Source organism: Plasmodium yoelii, assembly GCF_900002385.2.
Source record: "Plasmodium yoelii strain 17X genome assembly, chromosome: 8".
Taxonomy (NCBI): domain Eukaryota; phylum Apicomplexa; class Aconoidasida; order Haemosporida; family Plasmodiidae; genus Plasmodium; species Plasmodium yoelii.
In genome coordinates this window covers 106165-133820 of record NC_036180.2, presented here as the reverse complement: position 1 = coordinate 133820, position 27656 = coordinate 106165, and the positions used below count along the sequence as shown (strand labels likewise).

General features: G+C 22.0%; 7 protein-coding genes across 7 annotated transcripts; 5 read left to right on the top strand and 2 right to left on the bottom strand.

Moving 5' to 3' along the window:
- Positions 1-141: 141 nt before the first annotated feature.
- Positions 142-3919, top strand: PY17X_0802500 (PIR protein; the record flags this gene model as incomplete). The annotated part of the gene is made up of 3 exons (XM_022955632.1): positions 142-156; positions 295-3513; positions 3599-3919. 3 exons carry the CDS (start codon positions 142-144, stop codon positions 3917-3919), a joined length of 3555 nt encoding a protein of 1184 aa, XP_022811886.1.
- A 728-nt stretch (positions 3920-4647) lies between these two features.
- PY17X_0802400 (fam-a protein) lies at positions 4648-6235 on the bottom strand (the record flags this gene model as incomplete). Its single annotated transcript, XM_022955631.1, has 6 exons — positions 4648-4752; positions 4948-5181; positions 5282-5391; positions 5553-5619; positions 5715-5967; positions 6105-6235. 6 exons carry the CDS (start codon positions 6233-6235, stop codon positions 4648-4650), a joined length of 900 nt encoding a protein of 299 aa, XP_022811885.1.
- Positions 6236-7996: 1761 nt separating this feature from the next.
- On the bottom strand, positions 7997-9479 carry PY17X_0802300 (fam-a protein; the record flags this gene model as incomplete). Its single annotated transcript, XM_022955630.1, has 6 exons — positions 7997-8071; positions 8217-8447; positions 8528-8631; positions 8803-8872; positions 8966-9203; positions 9349-9479. 6 exons carry the CDS (start codon positions 9477-9479, stop codon positions 7997-7999), a joined length of 849 nt encoding a protein of 282 aa, XP_022811884.1.
- Positions 9480-13383: 3904 nt separating this feature from the next.
- PY17X_0802200 (uncharacterized protein) lies at positions 13384-14635 on the top strand (the record flags this gene model as incomplete). Its single annotated transcript, XM_725479.2, has 3 exons — positions 13384-13437; positions 13575-14480; positions 14570-14635. The coding sequence occupies 3 exons, from the start codon at positions 13384-13386 to the stop codon at positions 14633-14635; spliced, it is 1026 nt and encodes a 341-aa protein (XP_730572.2).
- A 2299-nt stretch (positions 14636-16934) lies between these two features.
- Positions 16935-17868, top strand: PY17X_0802100 (fam-b protein; the record flags this gene model as incomplete). The annotated part of the gene is made up of 2 exons (XM_022955629.1): positions 16935-17003; positions 17167-17868. The coding sequence occupies 2 exons, from the start codon at positions 16935-16937 to the stop codon at positions 17866-17868; spliced, it is 771 nt and encodes a 256-aa protein (XP_022811883.1).
- Positions 17869-20649: 2781 nt separating this feature from the next.
- PY17X_0802000 (PIR protein) lies at positions 20650-21727 on the top strand (the record flags this gene model as incomplete). Its single annotated transcript, XM_022955628.1, has 3 exons — positions 20650-20664; positions 20802-21551; positions 21641-21727. 3 exons carry the CDS (start codon positions 20650-20652, stop codon positions 21725-21727), a joined length of 852 nt encoding a protein of 283 aa, XP_022811882.1.
- A 2821-nt stretch (positions 21728-24548) lies between these two features.
- PY17X_0801900 (PIR protein) lies at positions 24549-25689 on the top strand (the record flags this gene model as incomplete). The annotated part of the gene is made up of 3 exons (XM_022955627.1): positions 24549-24563; positions 24706-25518; positions 25603-25689. 3 exons carry the CDS (start codon positions 24549-24551, stop codon positions 25687-25689), a joined length of 915 nt encoding a protein of 304 aa, XP_022811881.1.
- Positions 25690-27656: the final 1967 nt, after the last annotated feature.

Here is a 27656-nt window from a genome sequence, read left to right as displayed (position 1 = left end):
ATTAATATTATGATTATCTACAGACAATTTTATATAGAAAGGCACGTAATTGTATAACTTATTTTGGTATAGTAGATAAGTTTTATATAAAAATGATATGATACCATTTAACATGTAGATTAAAAACAAAATTCGGTTACAATGCCTAAGGACATGGTAAATGCATTATTTTTAAATAGAAATTATCACCTTAAATTTTATATGATATATTGGTTGTATATTATTATTAAATTTTATTTTAATAAATTTTTCATTAATACATATTTTTATTAAATTTTATAAAAAATTTCTTAGTGTATGATATTTAAAAATGCTAATAATCTTTTTAATAATGAAAAAATTGACTTGGCTACAATAAATTTGAAAGATGGACCTTATATTCGGTATTGTCCTTATCATAGAAGCTCAGGAAAATATGAATGTAAGAACATTTATGATGGCCTTAACGCTCTGTGTATGCATTTATTTACTGAATTATACAAAATTCCTGAGAACACAATGAAATTTAAAAGTAACAATAGGCAATATGTTGGATACATTATGATGTGGCTATGTTATAGATTACTTCAGGTAAAAGATTATAATGACTCAACTTTACTTCAGTTTTATGAAAACTATTTAACGAACGCATTTATAAATTATGAACATTCTGAAAGAATACATAAAAACAGGTATTTGAAGGATTCCAACATTGAATATATGAGTCGATTATATAATTTATTTAATGAAATATGTAATATCACTTTGAAATATTCAAAAAATCCTTCCGACATCGATCAAATTATTGTCGGCTCTAAAAAAATTTATAATATGCATAAAGATCTTTATAATGATCTTTACGAATGTGATTCATACGTTTATTTATTAAATACTTTAAAAACAGAATATCAAAAATTAAGAAGAAATATTATTAAGAATAAACGAGCTGCTTTTATTAGTGGTAAACCATTTGCTACCCCTAGAGATCTTATGGCTACAAGGAAATTAGAAAAAAAAGTTGTAACTGGATTTAATTGCGATGAATGCATAAGAGTAAATTCAAATGTTAAGAAAAAATCCCACAGTCCTGCAGAACCATTACCAAAAGGACCGCCACAGGCATCACGCTCAGAACCCAACATGCCATTGCCACAGGCATCACGCTCAGAACACAAAATACCATCGCCACAGGCAAAAACTCCAGAAAAATCAAAAGATAATAAACCCGAAACACCATTACCACCATTGCCACCACGACCAGAAGCACGAAGAGCACCACAACCACCACAACCACCACCACGACCACCACACCCACCACCACAACCACCACCACGACCAGCACCACAACCAGTATCACAACCAGTATCAAAACCAGTATCAAAACCAGTATCACACACTTCACCACCTTCACAAGACAATACTGAATCACAAAAAACTAAAACAGGAGGATCAAATCATAAAATTGGACCAGTTCCTAAAATTGAACCAAATGCTTTAGATAATACTAAAAGAAATACAGGGGGTCCAAGTGTTGATAAAGGAGGTCCAAGTGTTGATAAAGAAGGTCCACGTGTTGATAAAGAAGGTTCACGTGTTGATAAAGAAGGTTCACGTGTTGATAAAGAAGGTTCACGTGTTGATAACAGAATTCCAAGTGGTGATAAAGGAAGTCCAACTAGTAGAAACGGAAGTCCTGGTGGTATATCAAGTGATAAGGGTTCAGGGAATGGAACTGAAAAACCACCAAGCATAACTTCCAATAAAACTGATACATCAGGAAGTAAACGTATTATACCAGACATTACTAAAAACAACGAAGACCCTAAAGGGGGTGAACAAAAAAGTCTAGGGAGTGACATAGGAAATAAAAAGAGTCTCTTAACCAATCCAAACGATTTAAGTGATTCAAATAAGCATCTCTCAACTCCAGGTACCAATCAAGGAGATTCAAATGATGGATTGGTTAGTGGGCCAAAAGGTTCAAATGTTGGGGGAGGAGACAAAGATAACAGGTCATTAAATACAGGTAGTGGACAAAATGGACAAGATGGACAAAATAGGCAAGATGGACAAAATAGACAAGATGGACGAAGTGGACAAGATAAATCAGGAGATGGACCAATTGGTGATCAAAAAAGTCAAGAAGGATCAGGAGGTTCAGGCAGTAGTACAGAGCCTTCTAATGATGTTCAAGGAGGTCAAGGTGGATCAAAAGATGGTCACAGAAGTCAAGAAGGATCAAGAGGTCCAGGTAGTGAGACAGGACCTGTTATTGATCTCCAAAGAGGTCAAGATGGACCAAAAACTGATCAAGATGGACCAAAAGGTGGTCAAAGTGTACCAACAGGTGGTCAAAGTGTACCAACAGGCGGTCAAAGTGGACCAACAGATGGTCAAGGTGGACCAACAGATGGTCAAGGAGGATCAGAAGGATCAAAGAATTTGGGAGGTGGGCCAAGTAGTGAGCCAGGTAAATTAGGTAATGAACCAGATGGTTCAGGTAGTGATAAAGATCCTTCAGATAAAGATCCCTCAGATAAAGGTCCCTCAGATAAAGGTCCCTCAGATAATGGTCCAGAAACAAAAGAATCTCAAAATACATCAGAGAAACCTCTTGAAAATGGATCATTCTCTTTGAATATCATATTCAACGGCATGGAAAAAATAAATAACACTTTCAAGTTTTATGAAACATATAAGGAAAAAATTACAAATATTTCTAATGACATCCATAATGTATATAATACAACTTTAGATAATATAAAAACTGGTTTTGATAAATCTATTAATTATTTTAGTGAAATTATTGAGAATATAAATATCGATTCTAAAAAAGTAGAAAATTCTGATAATTCAGGCGATAAAAAACCTGGATCAGACGATAAAAAACCTGGACCAGACGGCACAGGGGACAAATCGCCTACATCTGATGATCCACCAACGCCTCAAGGAGGTCCAAATCAAGAAGGTCCAAATCAAGAAGGTCCAAATCAAGAAGGTCCAAATCAAGGAGGTCCAAATCAAGGAGGTCCAACTCAAGGAGGTCCAACTCAAGGAAATACGCCTCAACAAGATTTGCACCAAACAAATCAACATCAAGGAAGTCTACCTAAAGAAGGTTCACATCAAGGAAGTTCGCCTAAAGAAGGTCCACCTAAAGAAGGCCCACCTAAAGAAGATCCGCCTAAAAAAGATCCACTTCAAAAAGATTCACTTCAAAAAGATTCACTTCAAAAAGATTCACTTCAAACTTCACCACCAGAAAGTTCTAATGAACTAACTAAAACACAGAAACTGTCTCAGGGACCATCTGAAAACAATCACAGAGAACCTCAACAACCAGCTCCAGTTTCAGTTCCAGCTTCAGTTCCAGCTCCAGTTCCAGTTCCAGTGATTAAACCAAGAAATCCAGTAGCCGAAATAAAAGGAAATGGAACAACCGGAATAGATATTAATGTACTCAAAAAATACAAACCAATTGGAATTTCAATTCTAGTTCTTTTAATTCCCATTACTTTATTAATTGTGTACAAGGTAAACAAAAGAAAATTATGAATTATACATTTTTAAAAATATCTCCCCACTAAAATATTATATATTTTTCATAATTTTATGTTAGTATTTTTCATCTGGATGGAAAAAGAAATTGAAGAGAAAACAAAACATGAAAAAAGTTATAAACTTGATTGGTGTAAATAAAACTACAAAAACAGTTATAAACTCAATTAATGGAAACAAACATGTGGAAATAATTATAAATTCATCTACTCCAAAAAAAGAGACTAAAAAATTTAAAAAATCTATAAATTCCGTTTATAAGGAAAAATCTCCATTATTAAATATATACAAACTTGTGCGCGCTGATCCTGCACCATTTATTAATTTATTTTTTTTGTTAATTTTTTTTGTTTATAAAAGAAAAAAAGATTCTTTGGAATGATAAATTTAATTAATGTCTTATATGTTTTGTAAAATAATCAAAGCTCAGATGCTTATGGCTCTGACTTTAAAATTCAATATAAATATAAAAACAATAAGTAAACTGCTTATTAATATTAGTAATTTGGTTTATAAATACAATTGAAAAATGTATTTTTGTGTAATATTATAGTATAAATATACGAATTTTAATAATCTATATATAAGAATGTTGTATAATCGATTCATTTTATTTCGAATTATAATTTCCTTTTCTATAGTTCTAAAAATATATTAGTATTCATTATTTGGAATTCTTTTCGAATTCCAAAGATAAAATAAATCATTAATAGATGAATTAGAGGGTGTTGATTGACATAGTTAATAATTTCTAAAGTTGATAATAACGATGGGGAGTTACATAAGAATAATGAAAATAAGAAAAATAGTACCAAACAAATACTAATTAATACATTTTTACATACAAAAAGATTATAAATATTAATATGAAAATGGAGAATACAGAAACATATTTCACAAATTATAACGTTATATTTACGGAAATCACCAAAATAAATATATGCATCATTATGTTAAAAAGACATAAAAAATTATAAAGAAAACAAACTGTATTAAAAAATGCGTTTATGGCAATAATTTAAAATAGACATCATATGTGAAAGTATATTTATTTTATTAATAATGTATTACAGCATTAAAATGATCAAAAACATTATGAGGAATGCATATTTATTTCATGGAAATTATGGTGGATATATTCAGAATATTTAGTATGTGTGCTGAATGAACTATTCTAATTAATATATTTTCAAACATAGGGGCATTAATATCAATCTGTAAACAAAAAAGAAAAATGGATAAATATATAAAAGAAAATATTATAGTTTTATGTGGAAGAACATATATTATAAATATTTACATTTATATAAATGGTATGTATTTTTTATAAATGTTAAAATAGGATAACGAAATAACAAATTAAATTATGGAATAAAATGATTAAGTTATTAAAATGTGTAGATTGCTTACAGAGTCAAGATATGTAATGTCAACGCAATCCTTTTTTTTTTGAATTATATATCCAGATAAATTAACAAACATTTTTGTCAATTCTCCATCTCTAATATCCTTTTCTGAATAAATTTTTGGTTTGACTAAGTGCGCACTGTCTACAATAGGATTTACATATTCAGTTTTATCGACACTGTTGTAGTCATCTGTATTAGATGATGTATAAACAATTATAGTTATGTCATCTGATACCTAAAAATTAATTAAAAAAATATATGTTTTGCATAAATTACGCTATATAATGTGGAATTTTCATTTTTAGAGGAATGAGAGAAAAAAAATGTTTCCTTACTTGAACTTTTTTGGCGAAAGCATAGTAATATCCATGGAACGATAGAGAATCGTATATGAAACGTTGTTGGACCATCATTATATTTGGAGAGTAATGACATACAATTTTTTCTAAAAAAAAATTATATTTTTACATATATGTAAATTCTGGTATTACGAAATTTAATGACTAATAGATAAAAAACAATATTATAGAATATTGACAATAATAAAACATGAAATATTGGATATTGGAAATCGTATATTAAATTGATCGATTATTTGCTTAATACCTTTAAGCATATTATCATCAGAATATTTGACATTTGGATTCCATAGCATTTCTATTATATCATTATACTAATGAACAATGGAAAATATATATATGTGTAATAATTATTTTTTAATTTTAACTTAATTTTATGACTTAAAAATGTTTCTTCGTTAATTCATACCTTATCTGGACGATTTATTTTATGATTCAATTTGTAAATGACTGTATTTCCATCTTTCTTAAAATATTCAATTGAATCATCACCATGTTTATGATATAATTTGTAACCATTCGTACTTGTAGCATGGTATTGTAATAACATTTCAGCATCATCCATAATTTTGTCTACTGTTTTAGTTTCTTCAGTATTCATAGATAAGTTGAAAGGGGCTTTCTCACTTTTCTCTTCTGAATTATCATTGGGAACAGTAGATCTTCATTTAATTTGTAAAGAAAAAAGATAAATGCATTTATAGACTGATATTTTTACTATTCAATCTTATGTAGGTATACATTTCTATAAATACGAATTATATTTGATGTGAATATATACACTGTCATATTTTCTTACATGTTAGATGGTCGAGCAAATCTTCGTAAAGCTTCAATACCTGAATTAGCCTCAGTTGCAAAGGCTTTATTGCTCATATATATGGATGAGATTAAAAGAGAAACAACTATTTTAATATAGCCTTTACTCATTTTCGATTTTAATAAACAAAATATTAATAAATTTATTTATATTTTTTTTAGATTAGAAACTATAAATCAAGAATTCGAAAAATTGTGTAAATAAAATTAAATCAAACAAATTTTCGAAAAAACAATAAAAATAAAATTTATTTAAAAAATAAAAAATATATATTTAAATGTCAATTTTGTATAACTTTGTTATATTTGTAAATTCAACATATTTTATATTTAATTAGTTAGGTTACAAGTATTGGATAGCCAAAACTTTCATAAATAAAACTAGTATGCATAATATTATGGATTTTGGTTTATCAAATATTATAATAAATAAAAATTAGCAAATTTAATTATGTAATATCTTTAATGCTGTATTATTAATATACAAGTTTTTTGAGTTGTATAGTCCATTCAACTAAAACATATTTTAAAATAAAATTTATAAAATATACATTATGTATGAAATTATATATATATTAATATACCTTATACATGCTACAAATCTGTATAATTTTATCAATCACCAACATCACCAATTTAAATATAGATTATAAATTTTAATGCAACACTTGATAAAGATTGTTTTAATATAATTATTGATGCATACATTAGTTAATGAACGACTATGGTAGGAAGGATACAATATTAATAATTATATTAATAATTATATTAAAAAATATATTAAAAAATAAGTATGTCGTTTATTTTGAATTTATATATGGTTTTTAAATTTTAAAATTTTTAAATATAAAAAAAAAATTGACTTAATCCCAAAATTACAACATAGTTGCGCGTGCGTGCTATTTATAGTACAATGCCACAATAATAATATTTGTCAATTCATGATAAAATTGTTTAATAAAATTTACATTATAGTAGCTCCCGTTTTATATTATATTTTTATAGGTATTAATGAAATTTTACTATATATATTTTCTAATATAATTTATAAGGCGATAAGAATTATGTATTGCTAGTAGTATTGATATATATTTTTTGTAAATTGATGCAAATTATAAAACATATTTTTTATTAAGATATATAATATAAAATAAAAAGCTTAAAATAAAAAAAATATCTTTATTTTTTAGTTACAATTTTATCGATGTTGAGGTATTTATGGTTCTATTTCTGGGTCCAAATTGATTTAATTCGTTCATATTTAATATTATTTGGTTGTTTGAAATTTTATTAAATAAATAAATATATAAGATAGTGACAATGTGTGATTTTTATGATGTATTTTTAAATAACCATAAACACTATGTTTTTTAGAAGGCATGAATAATATATTTATTCTAAAAGTTTCAAAGAGTTATTATGTATGAGTAAAAGAAGAAATAATTGATGGTATTAATGATAGTATTTTTCCGGTGTTTATGTATCTCGTTTTATTTAATTTTGAAACATTTATTAGTTTAACATGCTTCTTAATTAGTATACATAAATAAAAAATCGTTTAAATATATGGCACATTCGCCAAAATTTTAGCATATGATGATGTTTATGTTTGTAAACAAAAAAAGGTGATAAGAATTAAATGAAAGAAATATCATAAATAATAACAATTCTATTTGTAGTATTCACAAAATTAATACATATATATGCATCCTAATATTAAAAAACATGAAAAAAAATATAAAACTTGTTCAAAATGGAAAAATATATTTTATGATGGTAATTTAAAATAACCATTATGGATAGAAATAAATCATTTTATTAAAATAAGTCTTCTAATATTACGGTACTGAAAAATATATATGAAATATGTGTTTATATATCAAGGTAAAAATAATTAAAAATTTGTCCAATAATCCAATCTTGACAAATGGAATTATGTCCATCAATCTAAGAAAAAAAAACATAAATGGATGAATATATAAAATGTTTAAATTTTTTGCAAATTATAAATATGTACACTTATTTAAAACTATATATTTTTAATAATTATTGAAATAAATTATTATGTTATTAAAATTTGTATGTTGATTACAGATTCGATATATGTGATATCAACACATTTGCTGCGTTTTTTAAAGAGGTATCCATTTATGTTAACAAACACTTTTTTTAATTTTCCTTCTCTAATATCATCTTCAGAATCAATTTCAGTTTTGAATAAATTTGCTTCTTTTACGATTGTGTTTTTATATTTTTTATCGGAAGGGTTGTGATCATTTATATTTGCTGAAGAAATGGCAATTATAGTTTTGTCTTCTGATATCTACAAAATTAATAAAAGTGTATTTGAATAATACGAAAAATATGATTTATAACGAAATAGAAAAGGAAAGTTTTCCTTACTTCAACCTTTGTAGCTAAAGCATAAAAATATTTCTGGCGGCGTCCTAATTTTTTTTTGTAACGGTGTTGTATCATTACTAAATTTGGATTGTATACACGGGTAACTTAAAAAAAAAAATAATAATTTTGCATTATGTAAATTAAAATATTATAAATTTGAAGACATGAGAAACAATAAATATTATCATATAATAATGGCAATGATAAATCACGAAATGTATAATAAATAGTAACAATAATATGGTGATTTGACTAATTATTTATGTTTTGTATACTTTTAACAGAGCCACTATTTATCAATCTGGGATAATCGGGATCCCAATACATGTTTATTATTTCATTATACTAATGGAAGTAAAGAGAAATATATATATGTATTATAATCATTTTTTAATTTTAATTTGGTTTATAACTTCAATAGTGTTCTTTAATTGATACCTTATCCGGATAATCAATTGTATATTTAACTTTTTCAATAAGTGTATGTCCTTTATGTTTTTTTTTATATAAATCTATATGATGATTAGGATTTGTTTTACAAGATATATAATCATCATTACTTTTTGCATGATGTACTAAATGTTTTACAGCTGCTTTCATAAATTGGTCAGCATTTATAATTTCTTCGGGATTGGTACATAATAGGTGCTTGTTTTTTTCATATACTTCTTCTGGACTATCATTGATCAAAATGGACATATTTTTTATGTGTAAAAAAATAAAGTTATTGTATTTATATTATAACATTGTTGTACATGCGTATATTTAATATTTTCATAATGAAATATGTAATATATATATATATTTTTGTATTTTATTACGTAAGATAGTTATGTGTTGATCCGGGCGTTGGATCTTCTCCTGGATCAGCCTCAGCCGCAAGGGTTTTATTATTCACATGTACGAAGATGCTTAAAAGAAATAAAACAATTTGTATATAAAATTTATTCATTTTTGAACATTACAAACAAATGTTAAATTATATATTAGTATTTTTTTTAATTAAAAATTAACAACTCGAAAATCTGGACAAGTATAATTAAAATTGAAGCAAATAATTTTCTCCAATAAAATATAAAAAACTACTATTTAAACTGTAAAATGTATGTTTTTATCAGATTTATAAGTTTAATATATTTTTTATTTAATTAATTAATCACAAAACGACGTCAATAACAGAAGCTTTCATGAATAATGAATTTCAAAAATATTATAATATCTAAAAATAAATAATTTTAATTATATAAATGATATTTTTAATATATAATATTATGAACACACAAGTTTTATATTTTTATAATTGATTAAATTCAATTTAAAATTTATAAAACATCACGTTACGTATGTAACTACCCATATACTATATTTATATATAATAGAAAAAAACTGTGTTGTTTTTACCTAATAGAAAATCAATCATTTAAAATAAAAATATAAAAGTGAGAAAAGAATATAAAAATATATATTTGTTTTAATACAATTTGAATAATATGCAATTTTAATATAATTATATATACTTACATAATAGATAAACGACCATTGTAGTATAAATATTATATTAGTAATTGTATTAACATAATTATTTTATTATTCCTTTCTATTTACTTTTTCAGTTTTTATATTATGCTTCATTTTTAGTATAAAAATGTTTTTTATTTGTAAATATTAAAAAAATCAATTCAATATGAAAATTACAGTTAAGTTTATGCATGGTTGCAGCATTTACTACCAAAATAATAATGCTACTAATTCATCATAAAATATATATAATGATAAATCGCGCTTTTTGTAATTTGTGTTCACCAATTTTAACCGGAATTTATTAAATAATTTTTGTCTAGAAAAATTCTTAATTTTATAAAAATTATTTATTGGTAATAATATTGATTTCCATGCTTTTTTATAAATTAATACAAGTTATAAATTCCCTTTTAATAGTAAAATATAATATACAAAAAATTAAAAAAAAATACAAATAAATAAAATTTAAAAATAAAATAATGAAGCATAAAGTTGTAAAGTCAAGAAATATATATATAATTAATTTATTTTTTAATTATATATTCTTAATGCCGAGGTGTTCATGTTATGTGGGTCAGGGTTCTGTATTATGGGTTATCGTTTCGTTCATTAAATCTGCGTTTTGAGTTAGGGTTCAAGGTATATTGTAATTTAATTGTTTATAATTGGATAATATGTATTGTTCTTTGAATACTAATTAAATATATGTACCATCCTGTATGTTTAATCTCGGGTTGAAGTCTAAATATGCAACCAAAAAAGGGTATAAGCTAATATGAAAGTGGTTGTACATATTTTTTCCATAAAGTATAATATATACAGTTGTGTGTTAATATAGATTTAAAATTATTAAAATAAAATATAATATTACATATATTAATATACATATTGGTTATATATGTCGTATTATGCTATATCATAATTGTCTATTATATAAAGCTTGTTAATCAGGGACTATATTGAATTATGCATAAAGCAATATATTTCTTTATTTGAGGAAACATTTTATTTAGTAAAACTTATTATTCGTATCATATTTATTTTTATTTAAATTATATTACCCAACTGAACCAGATAGTAATCTTATATATCAGGGTATAAATTATAATTCGATTCTTTTTTAATATTCATCTACATTACAACATATATTCGGATTAATATGTGTGTTTTTAAGATTAATTAAACATATCACCAATATATAATAGGTATTCATAAAATATCGATTCATAGAATATAGCCCGAGAATCGACAATACAACGTTGTCTATAAATATTATTATGCTTCTAACGTTTTTAGTGACATAAAAAATTGATCTATATATACAATATTTTTTAAGTTTTAATTGTAGTTACTATTCTCTTTTTTTATTTCCTTTACATTTGTATTAAAAATAATTAGTATTAATAGAAGTTGATTTATACGCATAATTTATTTATCATAAGGTATAATAATAGATTAATCACTATTAATTTTTAAGCTTCGTAGTTTTGAGGTATAAATAAATTATATTTTAAAATGGTTAAAAAATAAAATATAAGTATATAATAAAATTTAATGTTATATTTATTAAAATAATTATAAATAATATAATAGGTATAATCCGTTATTATTATATACATATAAAATAGTAAAATATTCTACCAATTACTAATATTGAAATATTGTTGTTGTGAAACCTTCATATAATTAAATACTAATATTAATTTTATCGAAAAGGCAAATAATAATAAATTTCCTTTGAACTAATAATATTTATATTAGGTTATTATATATACGCAAACTTATAAATATATATTTTAAATATAATGGTATTACGAAATAATATATATGTTCTAAAATGTTATCCTTTAAAACAATGAAGCAAAGAAAATTACTATTTGATTTAAAGTGTTCCTTTTTAATGCATTAATTATCTCATTGTAATATACTGTGATATATCAGCAAAATCATAATAGTAATAAAAATAGATAAAAGTATTAAATACGAACAAATATATTATGTTTATTTAATTCGATTACGTGGATATACAGTAGTTATATTATTATTAAATTTATAATAATACTAAAATTGTATGCACAAAACATCAAATGAAATGTTATAATTTTGGCTTAGTGTTTTTTTAATGTGATAATATTAGAGCTAACATTACCAAGCAAAATAATATTAATAATTCTATAGTTTCCTTAAAATATTGTTTTCCATTATAGAACTAAATATAGTTTATTATAAAATATAAAAACAAACTATATATTTAGAAAATAATTATAAGTCATTTTTAATGAAGAATTTTAATATATATATACATGAATTGAAAGTTGTATGGTATAAAATATAAGGCATTAAACTATGTAGAATAGGTAAATCTTATGTGGATAAAGCCTTGTCTTAAAAAAGCATACTTCCCTCATCTCTCCTATCTCAAATGTAAATATACAACTTGATTATCCATATTTTTATATTATACTTAAAAATTTGCATCAATACTTATTAATTTGTTAATATTTACTAAGCATTATTTTAAAAATAATATGCATTCAAAGGCTTATTTAAGCTTATAAATATGGTTCAGTGCTAATTGTTATTTTAAATCGTGGAAAATATGCGTAAAATATATTATAAAATTACCCAAAAGGTATAATTATAAATTGGAATATGTAGGAATAAAAATAAAGTTATTGGACTCATTAAAATGAATTATAAATTTATCTATATTAAATAAAAACAATATAAATTTATGTAATTTGCATAAAAAATGGAACATGTAACTTAATTTGAAAAAACTATAATTTTAATAAAACAGTGGTATATAGTATTAGAAACAACTGTATAAGTATTTAATATATTTAAAAAAATGACTATTTATATATTTTTAAGGGTTATAGTAATAATAACTTTATTAAATTTTTTTATTTGTGCATCATTTAAGTTTTAGGGCGTTGTTTATTATAATAAAAGATATGACATCATTTATGTTATATATTAAAGCATATGTATAAAAAGATATATTCTAAACTCACTACAATGTCACTCTAATTTTGTAATAGGATTATACCGGAAGGTATTAAGGATAATAATTTATGCAAAATTGTATTATATATACATATGATAAAAAATGTATTAAACACGCCCCAAAATAAGGTAATTTATTTAACTATCATAAACAAAAATAGAATATTCTTTTAGCAATACTATTGTATTATTATTCCATATTAATTTAAAATTGATATTAAGAATTGTAACAACATGCCTAACTACAAATAATTGATATATAAAACTCAAATATTTGTATCACCTATTTTGACGCAGGTTATACATTTTATATAAAAAAGACAATCATGGAAAATAAAATAAATGAGTCAGAATATTTCTTTAAAAAACACAACAAAATAGTATATGCAATTTTTTTAATAAAATATACATCTTATATTTATTGATGTTATATTACTTATAAATGAATGGTAAAATTAACATTATAAAAACATCATTGATATTTATTTTTATTTGTTTTTTTTAAATGGCTCCTTAGTGTAATAAGTTTGATACTTTGAGGAATCTTTTTCCTGATGAATTGAGTTCTGGAAAATATTACTTTAAAGCTGGACCGTCCAAGAGATATTGCCCTAATGGAGGCTGCAATAACGATATCGATAAAATTAATGGGTATTGCTTATGGTTATTTAATCAATTATATAAGGATAAAATAGATTTTTCGAATAATGCAAATGACAATATGAATATTGTTACATACATTTTGGGGTGGTTAAGTTATAAGTTAAATCAAAAAACAGAAAACAAAATTACCACATTAAACGATTTCTATACTACTTATATAAAAAATGGCGAGGGATATAACAATATTATAGAAAATGTTACAAAATATAAAACTTATAAGGAAATTATAGATGGGAATAATAAATTGATGGATATTGATATTAAAATTATGTCTAAATTTTATCATGCATTTAATAATATGTGTAAAATGTATAATGAACTTTTAGAGGCGAAGAAAAATGGGGAAAAATATTTAAAATATGTTAATAATTTTGTTGAAAATTATAATACCCTGTTTAATGATACCAACAGTAATCTATTTAAACAAGTACTGTCTGGTGTATCAAATGATTATAATTACATAAAAAGTAAATTAGATGTTGAATCTATAAGGAATCAATTTCCAGAACTTTCAAATGAAAGAACAGAAACACAAGTTTCTTCAAGTTCTAAAGAACCACAAATAGATGACTCCTCAAGTGGAACATCAACATTAAATTCTAAAATTGAAGTATCAGATTCTGAACCTGAAACATTAAATTTTGAAACTGATGTATCAAATTCTGAAACGACACTATTGAGTTCATTGATAATAAACAAACTAATTCCAATTCCATTTATGTTTTTTGTAATATTAATTATATTAGGAATTGCATACAAGGTAAATAATAAATCAATTAAAAATATATTCATCACTGAGTATTTTGTGAATATAAATAAATTATACATTTTTAACAATTTTTATATTAGTATTCATTATTTGGATTTCGGAAACGATCTCAAAAACGATATTTAAGAGAAAAACTAAAAAAATAAAGAAGAAAACTAATCATTAATATATTATTCGAAGAATAGTGACAATTTAGGAATAGTAATAATGATTGATATATCTAAGAATCAGTTTATTTGTAAATAAATAATTTTTGCATAAGTTTATATAGTTTTATGTTGTGGGTCATGGTTAAGGTTATGGGACCCATGTTCGGTTAGGGTTAAGTATTATATTGTATTCAATTTTGTATAATTTGATAATATTTATTAGTTTAATAATTTTTTTTATATATTTATAAGAAACAAGTTATTCGAAACATGTATAGAATAAGTTGTAGTATCTAAGATTTATATTAAATCTAAATATGTAATAGAAAAAATGAGGATGAAAATTACTATGAAAAGGAACGAATAAAGTAATATATTTTGACAAACTATAAGAATTGAATTTCGTATTAATATAACTTAATAGTAAATTTGTTGAACTATACTATGTATTTTTTGTATTTTACTGTTAATTTTGGTTAATGCTTTATGGGTTAGTTGATCAAATATTAGAATAGACTTGGTCCTAGAAGAAATCATTGATTTAAATAATTACAACATTTAATATGAGAAACTAGGGAGAGGAATTGGAAGAAAATAATTTATTTTTATTTCTTCCCTCAGTGACATCTGAATCGAATGATAAATGGAGTAAGTAAAAGAGTAATGAATTTGAATGGAATAGAAGTATAAAATACTATTTGAAGGAAATATATTTAAAGAAGGTATGCTACATTAAAGGCATATTTATTTTAATACCCATTATTTTAGAAATTAATATAACATTTTAAAAATATTTGTCCAATGGAAAATATTATATATTTTGGTGATTTTTACGTTAGTGTTTATGTTAGTATTTATGAATTGGGAGAAATGAAAGTAGGAAAAAAGATGAAAAATGTCGTAAATTGAGTTGACGAGAAAATGGGATTATTAAATATATACAAACTTATGCAAGGAAATCCTTTACCATTTATTTTGTTGATTTTGTTGATTTTTTTGATTTTTTTGATTTTGTTGATTTTTTTGATTTTTTTGATTTTGTTGATTTTTTTGATTTTTTTGATTTTTTTGATTTTTTTGTTTATAAAAGAAAAATCGATTATTTATATGATAAATTTAATTAACTTATATTTGACGTCGAATTTAAAAAATGTATAAATTTAAATAGTACTAAATAAACAACATTTCATTTATTAATATAAACAATTAGGACTTTAATATATGAGAGTCATTTAAGACTCATTTACCCTATTTTTATAAAAAAATATAGAATACATTTTTTATATTAGGAAATGTTCTATGATAAATAATTTGCTATATTTATGTTTATTTAAGTAGTATTTATAAAAATAAAGACAATATAATATTTAACTATTAAAGGTACTATAATACGTGTTTAATGAATACGACAACATAAAATGTTTTTTATTAATCGTATTTCATTTTCTGGTTTCATATAATAATAAATTGATATTTTTTTACAAATTTTGATTTTACATGTATTTTTCGTTGTATTTATACGAGGTATACTTGAAAATATGAATATTTTATATTATTTTAATATAAATAATATATTTGATGTTGTATGTTCTGAGATATATTTATAAATAAAATTATTACATACCGATCTATGAAAAAAAAATATTTTACAAAAAAGTGGTAAATAAAATATAGAATATTATCAAGTAATATTTAAAATTGTAGAAATATAACAAATATAAACGATAATTTGTTAATTGATTTTCATATGTTTTCATATATTGATTTACAATATATATGTATCTAGTATTTTATTATTTTTATATATTTTTATTAATTTGTTCGTATGTAAACAATAATAGAAAAATATAAATTTATAAAATATTAGAATCGTATCACTAAATATACAATATATTTTAAATTATATTAAAAGTCTACTTCTATAACAAATTTGCAAAAAATAAAATTTAGGAGAAACTATTATATAGATATATATTTTTATAATTAAAATATTAAAAATTGTGCATTTTTAGAGAAAAATTAACATTTATTTGAAAAAATAAATAATATAATATTTATATCCATAAATACTTTTAATGAATATAACAAAGTTTATTACAACGATTACATAAATTAATTCTATAGACAATGCAAAAAATTAATAAATGAAATCAATTCCGTTTTTTATAGATATATCATTTATTCATAAATTTTAGAACAAAAAACTAATAAATATTACTATTTTTGGAATAAATATCAAATTATCATCATTATTTCAAACTACATATATTATTTTATTTATTTAATAAAGTTAAAAATGAGAGTCAGTATTTTAAAATTTGTTTTTTTTTCAATTATTATTTGTTTTTTTAAATATGCCAAAAATGTAAGTTACAGATTATTTTATTATTAATAATATTTCATTATAGTTTTTGTATATATTTGTTTTACATTAACCTTATATTATTGTTTCGTGTATTGGTAAGACATTTAAAGAAACTATTAAAATTGATTACATATATGTTAATAAATATTTAATTTATTTGCAGGAATTATACTTTATAAATGAGAGAAACATATATCATGAAAGGAATATAATACAGCTTAGAAGTATTAGGATATTAGCAGATGTAGACAATCAATTTGATTTAAATGATTTTTATCAATCAACTTTGAGTCTTGCAAATCAATTTAATGACTACGATAATGATGATGAAGAAATGATATCTATTCGAAATATTATAGATTCACATATAAAGAAGCATAAAGAAAATAATACATTACCCGATTTAAATAATGTAGATAAAAGAACGAAAAAGTTAATTCATGGACTTCACAAAGAAATAGAAGAATTTAAAAAAGAGCTTGATAATAAAGGGGATAATGAATTAGCAATACAACCAATACATGATAAAATAATAATAAAAAAAGATGAAAATAGTTCTGTATCAGAACATGAAGACTTTAAACAATTGAAAAATTCTGAAAATATTTTGGAGATTAATGATGATAAATTTGACGATAAATATTATGAAATTAAAACAAGTAATAATTATAAGAAATTCAAAATTAATGAAAATATTAAAAAAGATAAAGAAAAACCGCTTAAGAAGTTGCTGATGGTGTCTTTTACAATTTTGTTGGCGATGATAGTATCAGGAACAATAAAATTACTATTAATACTTGCACCTTTGGGGGCTTTAATATTTAGGAGCTGGCGGAAAGTCAGGAAATATAGCTTTAAATTATGAAAAATATAAATATAACCACTCTTTATTATTGTTTTTTATTATACTTGCTTAAATGATTAAAACTAGTATATTTAATATTGTGTGGCATAAAAGTTCCACTTGTTTACGTTCTATAGAATAATGAAATTTGATTTAAGTGTTTGTTTTATTATTATATATTTTTTAATTTAATATATAATCACGTTATATAATTAATTTGTTTTTGTTTAGTGTTTGTCAAAAACTCATTTGCCCTTATTTCCATGCATATATATTATGTATTAATTTAAACGCACTTATTAATAAACTTATAAGCTATGTTGAGGGGTTAAGTTCAGGTTTAGAGTTGCATTTTGGGAAACTCGTATTTTGGGTCAGGGTTTTGTATTGTGCGTTATAGTTTTGTTATATGGAATTCATATTTGGATTAAGGTTAAGTATTATGTCTTTATTTAATTTTTAATAATTTGAACACTATTAAATATATGTATCATTCCTGTATGTTTAATCACGAGATGAGGTTCAAAAGTCAAAATATGCAACCAAGAAGAGCCATAAGCTAATATTGATGGGGTTGTATAACATTTTTTCATAAGTTATAATATACATAATTGCGTGTTAATATAGATTTAATATGGTTAAGTAAAATATCTATATTTCATATATTAATATAGATATTTGCTATATCATAATTCCTATTATATAAAATTTGTTAATCTGTTGTTACATCAAATTATGCATAACGCAACATTTTTCTTTATTTGATGAACATTTTATTTAGTAAAACTTATAATTTGTATCATATTTGTTTTAAATTAAATTATATTACGTCAACTGAACTGTAATAATAGCATTATATATGAAGCTGGGTATGAATTATAATAAAATTCATTTTGATTATTCATCTACACTATAATATACCTACAGGTTATTGAGAATACTTTTATTGTTAATTAAGCATATTACCAATACATAATAAATATTCATAAAATATAGATACATGGAATATCGATCGATGTTCGACAATATAACATTGTCTATAAAATATGTTTTACGCATATAACATTTTTAATAATACAATAAAAATATGCATATTAATAAAAAATTGAATTATAGATATATGTATACTATCCTTTTAACTTTCGATTATATATAGTATAATTTTATCCTAATATTTTAAATTCAAATAATAGAAATAGTTTATAGATTTTAATGTATTCTCCATAAGTTATAATATTAGATTAATCATTATTAATTTTTAAGGTTTATAGTTTTGTGATATAAATAAATTATATTTAAAATAGTTAAAAAATAAAATATAAGTATATTAATAAAATTTTATGTTATAGTTTGTTCTAATAATTATAAATAATATGATATATATAATGCGTTATTATTATATGACTATACATATAAACTAGTAAAATATCATACCAATAACTAATATTGAAATATGTTAATTTTGGAAAACATACAATTATATATTAATTTTATTGAAAAGACACATAATAATACATTATAGAGGTATAAATACTATATATTTTATTAAAGGTCCAATTAGGGATTTGTAGTTTTATATTATAAAAAACTGGATAAATAAAGAAAAGGATAAAGACTCAATGTTAAAAATATTTTTATTACTCCATATTAGCATGTATTATATTACCATTGTTTAATGAATCATCATTTTTTTAATTCAAAATAGCATTGTTTTATCGTAGAATTAATAAAATATAGAATTCTAATAAATTATTTGAATGTATATACATTGATAACTATAACCATAAATATATAAGATAAAATGAACAATGTAAAAATTGAACGAATATTTATTTAAATTTATATATTAAAAGACCAAATATATCTTATCTCTCTCATCTAAAAGGGCAATATAACAACATAATTACGCATAGTTTTATATTATACTTTAAAATACCATCAATACTTATTTATTTGTTAATATTTAATATTTACTAATTATTATTTTAAAACAGTCTACATTCAAAGATTTATTTAATTTTATAAATACGGGTTCAGTGCTAATTGTTGTTTTAAACCTTGGAAATGATGCGTAAAATATATTATAAAATTACCCAATAAGGCATACTTATAAATTGACGTATATAGGAATAAAAACAAAGTTATTTAACGCATTAAAACTATTTTTTAATTTATCTATATTAATTACAAATAATATCAATTTATATAATTTGCATAGAAAATGTAACAATGTAACTTATTTTGTAATTGTTATAATTTTAGAAAAGACTGCATTATATATTATAAGAAACAAGTATATAAGTATTTAGTCTATCTTATTAAATAATTATTTATATACTTTAAGGATTGTAATAATAATAACTTTCTTAATTTTTTATATTTGTGTAGTATTTGAGTTTTATGACGTTGTTTGTGTTCTATATTAAATCATATGTATAATTATATATTTTTTAAATTCATTATAAAAGTATATTCATTTTTATAATAAAGTTATACCAGATATTAGTAAGAATAACATTTTTTGTATAAAATTCATCATATATACATATAGGAAAAGTGTATAAGCAATCATCTATTTAAGATAATTTAGCTAATTGTCATAAAATAAGTATAATATTATTTTAGTAATACTACTATATTATTATTCTATATTAAATTAATTATTGAAAAACTTATAATATATTTAACTACAGACAGTTGTTATATATAGGGTTAAAGTATTTGCGTCATATATTTGGTGCATCGTATATAAAATAGCATGATTATACTTAATTTACAAATAAAAAATAAAATCCCATTATAATGAATGACGGCATGGTATATGAATTTTTTAATAATAATAATTTACTTTACATTTTTTGATATTGTATTATATATAAATACCATTAAACTTTATTTTAATAAATTTTTCAATAATATGCGTTTTTATTTATTGTTTTTAAATGTTTTTTTAGTGTAATAAATTCTTTGCTTTAAGGAACTGGTTTCCCGATCAATTGAGCAGGGATGGAAATTATCAATTTAAAAGTTATAATAACCATAGCTTTTGTACTAATATAAACTGTGAAACTGATATCGATAAAATTAATGCTGGATGTTTATGGTTGTTCAAAGCAATTTTTTTTGATTCTTATTCGTTCAAGACATATGCAAAAAATAATATCAATATGGTTGAATACATTATGATATGGTTAAGTTATATTTTAAGCCTAAAGAAAGATAATAGCATCAAAAATCTAAAAGAATTTTATGATCAATATATAAGTAATGATAAGGAGTATACTAGTCCTATATCTGGTGTTGAAGCTTATTATAGTAGTTATAAGGATCTTATGGATAAAAAAAATGGTTTGATGAGTATTGGTATTAAAGATATATCTAAATTTTATGATGCATTTAAATTATTATGTGAAATTTGTACTGAAATTGATGCAAGCACTTCAAATTGCTCAAACTATTTACAAAAAGCCAAAGAATTTGCTAAAAAATATGATGATCTTAATGAAAATTATAATAACACTAAAGGCAGTCCCTATAATCAAGTATTGTCTACATTATCAAATGATTATAATAATATAAAAAATAAATGTAATCATTTTCCATCACTTCCAACTTTTTCACGAAGATCAGTAATAAAAAATACACTAATTTCAATTACATTTATATTTGTTGCAATATCAATTTGTTTGGGAATTGCTTATAAGGTAAATAATAAAGAATTTTAAAATTATTTTCATTATATATATGCAAACTTTAACAAGAAAATTATACGTTTTTTAACATTTTATATTAGTATTCGTTATTTGGATTTCGGAAACGATTTCAAAAACAAAAATTAAGAGAAAAGCTAAAAAATGTAAAGAAGAGAATGAATCATTAATAAATTATTCTGAATATGATGATTTACATATGTTAAGAAACTGTCTATTGGGAAATAATTTTTGATCATAGTTTTTATATAGTTTTTATGTTGTGGGTTATGGTTGTGTTTGTGGAACCCACATTCGGGTTAGGATTAAGTATTATATTGTATTAATTTTTTATAATTTGAAAACCAATTAAATATATGTATCATCCCTGTATGTTTAATCTCGAGCTGAAGTACAAATGTGAAACACACAAAGGGATACTGTCATTAATATGAAAAGGACCACATAAAATTTTTTTCATAAATTATAATACATATAATTGAGTGTTCATATCGATTTAATATGATTAAAAAAAAATGTCTATATTGCATATATTAATTCATATTATTATACATCATAATTATTTATTATATAAGACTTGTTAACCCAGAGTTATATTGAATTATACATATCATAATATATTTCTTTATTTGATGAAACATTTTATTTAGTAAAATTATTATTTGTATCATATTTATGTTAAATTAAATCGTATTTTGATAACCGAACTGTAATAATAGCATTATATATGAGATTGAGTATTAATTATAAGATGGTTCATTAGGAACAATTATCTACATTATAATATATCATCAGGTTAATGATTATATTTTTGTTGTTAATTAAATATATTACCAATATATAATAGGTAGTCACAAAATATAGATTCATAAAATATCGATCGTGATTCGACAATACAACGATATCTATAAAAGATGTTTTATACATCTAACATTTTTGATAATGCAATAAAAATACACTATAGATATATTATAATATATTTATAAATTATAAATATATATAATACTCATTTTTTTCATTCCAATACTTTGAATTTATGTTAATGTTCTAATTTATATTCATAGAAATAGTTATATATACATTAATTTATTTGTCATAAGGTATAACAATATATTAATACTGTTAATTTTTAAACTTTATAGTTTTTAAGTATATATAAATTGGAAATATATTATATTTTAAAATAGTTAAAAAATAAAATATAAGTATATTAATAAAATTTCATATCATATTTTGTTCTAATAATTATAAACTAGTAAAATATTATACAAATAAATAATACTGAAATATGTTAAAATTGTGAAACATATACAATTATATATTAATGTAAAGTATATAAAAAAGGTATGTAATAATTAATTTAATTTGAACTAATAATATTTTTATTAAGTTATTATATATATACAAATTCACAAATATATATTTTAAATATAATGTTATTACGAAATAATATATGTTCTAAAATGTTATACTTTAAAACAATGAAACAATAAAAATTACTAATTGGTTAAAGTATTTTTATTGAGCGCATTAATTACTCCGATGTACTATACAGTGATATATCAGCATCACAATAGTAATAACAATAGATAAAATATTAAATACGAACAAATATAATATTTCATTTAATACACTACACGGATGTAAATTCATCATATATATTATTAAACGAGTGATAATATTAAAATTGTATGCGTACAAAATCAAATGAAATATTATAACATTTATTTAAGTATGCATGAATGCGATAATATTAGAATTAACACTACCAAGCAAAATAATATTAATAATTATATAGTCTTCTTAAAAATATTGTTTTTTATCATAAAACTAAATATAGTTTATTATAAAACATGCAGTAAAATATTATTTATTAAAATATAAAAGCAAACTATATATTTAGAAAATAATTCTAAGCCATTTTTAATGCATACATGAATTGAAAGTTTTAATGGTAGAGAATATAAAATATAATTAAACTATGTAGAATAAGTAAATCCTATATGATTACATCCTTGTCTTAAAAAAACGTACTTCCCTTATCTCTCCTCTCAAAGTGCAATATACCAACCTAATACACATAGTTTTCTATTATACTTTAAAATTTACATCAATACATATTAATTTGTTATATGTTTAATATTTACTAAGTATGATTTTAAAAACAATATACATTTAAATATTTATTTAAGCTTATAAATATGGGGTAAGTGCTAATTGTCGTTTTAAACCGTGGGAAAGATGTGCAAATATATTATAAAATCACCCAACAAGGCATATTTCTAAATTGTATTATATAGGAATAAAAATAAAGTTATTGGATTTATTAAAATGGATTATGAATTTATCCATATTAAATAAAAATAATATTAAAATTATGTATATCAATTAAAAAAGGAAATAATGCAACTTATTTTGTAAATGTTATAATTTTAGATAAAACTATATTATATATTATAAGAAAAAAGTATATAAAAATTTAATATATTTAAAAAAATTACTATTTATATACTTTTAAGGATTATAGTAATAATAAAATATTTTATTTTTTAAATTTATACAGTATTTAAGTTTTAGAAGGGCGATCATTAAAACAGACGATATAAATATATACCTTTTCTATGTTCAAACATACTTTAAATTCTTTAGAAAAGTATATATATTTTTATAATAAATTTATACCATATTTTATTAATAATAGTCTTTTTTGTATAAAATTCATCATACCTACATTTAATCAAAATTTTATTAAACAACCCTCTATTTAAGATAATTTAGATAATTATTATAAACATAAATATAACGTTTCTTTAGTAATAATATTATTTTATTACTCTATATTAATTTAATTATTGAAAAACTTATAATATACTTAACTACATACAGTTGTTATTTATAGGACTAAAGTATTTGCTTCACATATTGGGGGCAGTGTATATAAAACGGGATGATTCTATTCAATTTACAAATCAAAAATAAAATCCCATTATAATGAATGACAGAGCGGTATATGCATTTTTTAATAATAATAATAATAGTTTCCTTTACATTTTTTATATTGTATTACATATAAATATCATTAAACTTTATTTTAATAAAATTTTCAATAATTCACGTTTTTATTAATTGTTTTTAAATGTTTTCTTAGTGTAGAATACTCCTTTCTGTAAAGAACTCGATTTCCGATAAATTAGACAAAAACCAAGATTATCAATTTATTATTGAAAGCAATTTCAATAAGTATTGTACTAATGGCAAATGTAGTAATAATCTCGGAAAAATTGATGCTGGATGTTTATATTTGTTTGATGCATTCTTTGAGAGTTCTTCTGTGTTTGAGTCTGTTGCAAAAAGTAATACCAATATTGTTGATTACATTATGATATGGTTGAGTTATATGTTAAACCTAAAGGAACAAATAGGAAATGAGACCAATCTACAATATTTTTATAAGACATTTATAAATAATGATAAGTATAAAAAGCCTATAACTGGCGTTGAAAAATATTATGAAAATTATAAGGATCTTATAGATAAAAAAAAATATTTTTGGGATTTGGATAGTAATATTATATCTAATTTTTATAAAGCATTAATATTATTATGTGAAATGTATACTAATTTTGATGAAAAATCATCATTTTGCTCAATCTGTTCGCAAAATGCTAAGAAATTTGTTAATATATATAAAGAAATTAATCAAAATAATAATATTACTAGTGATAGTTCCTATAATAAAATATTGTCTATTTTAGAAAATGATTATAATAATTTTAAAAAATATTGTAATACTAAAGGTGGTAAATGTGAAGAATATCCAACCCTTCCAACGATAGAAAACACACGAAGTTCTGGGCAATTTTCTGAAGATACATCATCAAATTCGTCGATAACAAGCAAATTATTTACAGTTTTATCGATATTTGGTGCAATAGCATTTTTTTTGGGAATTTCTTATAAGGTAAATAATAAGAAATTAAAAAAAATTATTATATATATACAAACATTAACAAAAAATCGTACGTTTTTTAACAATTTATATTAGTATTCATTATTTGGATTTCGGAAACAAGTTCAAAAACAAAAATTAAGAGAAAAGCTAAAAAATATAAAGAAGAGAATGAATCATTAATATATGATTTGAAGAGTAGTGATTATTCCAGGAATAGTAATAATGATTTACATATGTTAAGAAACTGTCTATTGGGAAGTAATTTTTTTATCATAGTTTTTATATAGTTTTTATGTTGTGGGTCAAGGTTATGTTTGTGGAACCCATATTCGGGTTAGGATTAAGTATTATATTGTATTCATTTTTTATAATTTGAATACTAATTAAATATATGTACCATCCTGTATATTTAATCACGAGAATCCCAAATATACAACCAAAAGGGGAATAATCAAATATGAAATGGGTCACATCACATTTGTTCATAAGTTATAATATATTAAATTGTGTGATAATATATATTTAATATAGCTAAAGTAAAATAATTATATTGCATATATTAATATATATATTGGCTATATATTAATTCATATTATATATATCATAATTTCCTATTATATAAAGCTTGTTAATCAGAGACTATATTGAATTATGTATGACACAATATGTTTCTTTATTTAATGAAAATTATATTTAGTAAAACGTGTTATTGCATCATATTTATTCTAATTTAAATAATGTTATCTAACTGAACTGTAATAATAGATATTCATAAAATATAGATGCATAGAGTTTCGATCGGGAATCGACAATATAACATTGTCTATAAAATATTATTATGCTTCTAACATTTTTTATAATACACAAAAAATTGAACTATATATAATATTTTTTAAGTTTTAATTGTGTTACTATTCGTTTTTTGCATTAAAATTAATTTTTATTAATAGAAGTTGCATTATATACGTTAATTTATTTATCATAAGGTATAATAATAGATTAATCACTATTAATTTTTAAACTTATAGTTTTGAGGTATAAATAAATTGGAAATATATTATATTTTAAAATAGTTAAAAAATAAAATATAAGTATATTAATAAAATTTAATGTTATAGTTTGTTCTAACAATTATAAATAATATGATAGATATAATACCCTTATTATATGCCTATATATATAATATTCTACTAATAACTAATATTGAAGTATTATTTTATTATGGAAACTTCATATAATTATATATTAATTTTATTGAAAAGACATAATAATACATTATAAAGGTATCATTGTTATATATTTTATTAAGGATTTAATTTATGATTTAGAGTTTATATTCTAAAAAGCTGGATAAATAAAGAAAAGGTTAGAGGCTCAATTAACGTTAAATATCTTTTTATTATTCCATGTTAACACATATTATATTATCATTTTTTAATGAATAATCATTTTATAATCTAAATTAGTATTGTTTTACCATAGAATTAATAAAATATAGATTTTTTAATAAATTATTTGAATATATATACATAGGTAACTATAACAATAAAATATATAAGATAAAAATGAGCTATGTAGAACATTTAACGAATATTAAACTTAATTTATATATTAAAATGACTAATATATCTTATCTCTCTCCTCTTAAAGGGCAATATAACAACCTAATTATACATAGTTTTCTATTATACTTAAAAATTTGCATCAATAGTATTTATATGCTATATATTTAATATTTTCTAAGTGTGGTTTTAAAAACTATTTACATTCAAAGGGTTATTTAAGTTTATAAATACCATAATGAGTATGGGTTCAGTATTAATTTTTGTTATAAACTGTGGGAATAATGCGCAAAATATATTATAAAATTACCCAATAAGGAATACTTATAAATTGAAGTATATAGGAATAAAAATAAGTTATCGTACTCATTAAAATTATTTTTAATTTATCTATATTAATTACAAATAATATCAATTTATATAATTTGCATAGAAAATGGAATAATGCAACTTATTTTGTAATTGTTATAATTTTAGAAAAGACTGCATTATATATTATAAGAAACAAGTATATAAAAATTTAATATATTTAAAAAAATTACTATTTATATACTTTTAAGGATTATAGTAATAATGGGTTTCTTA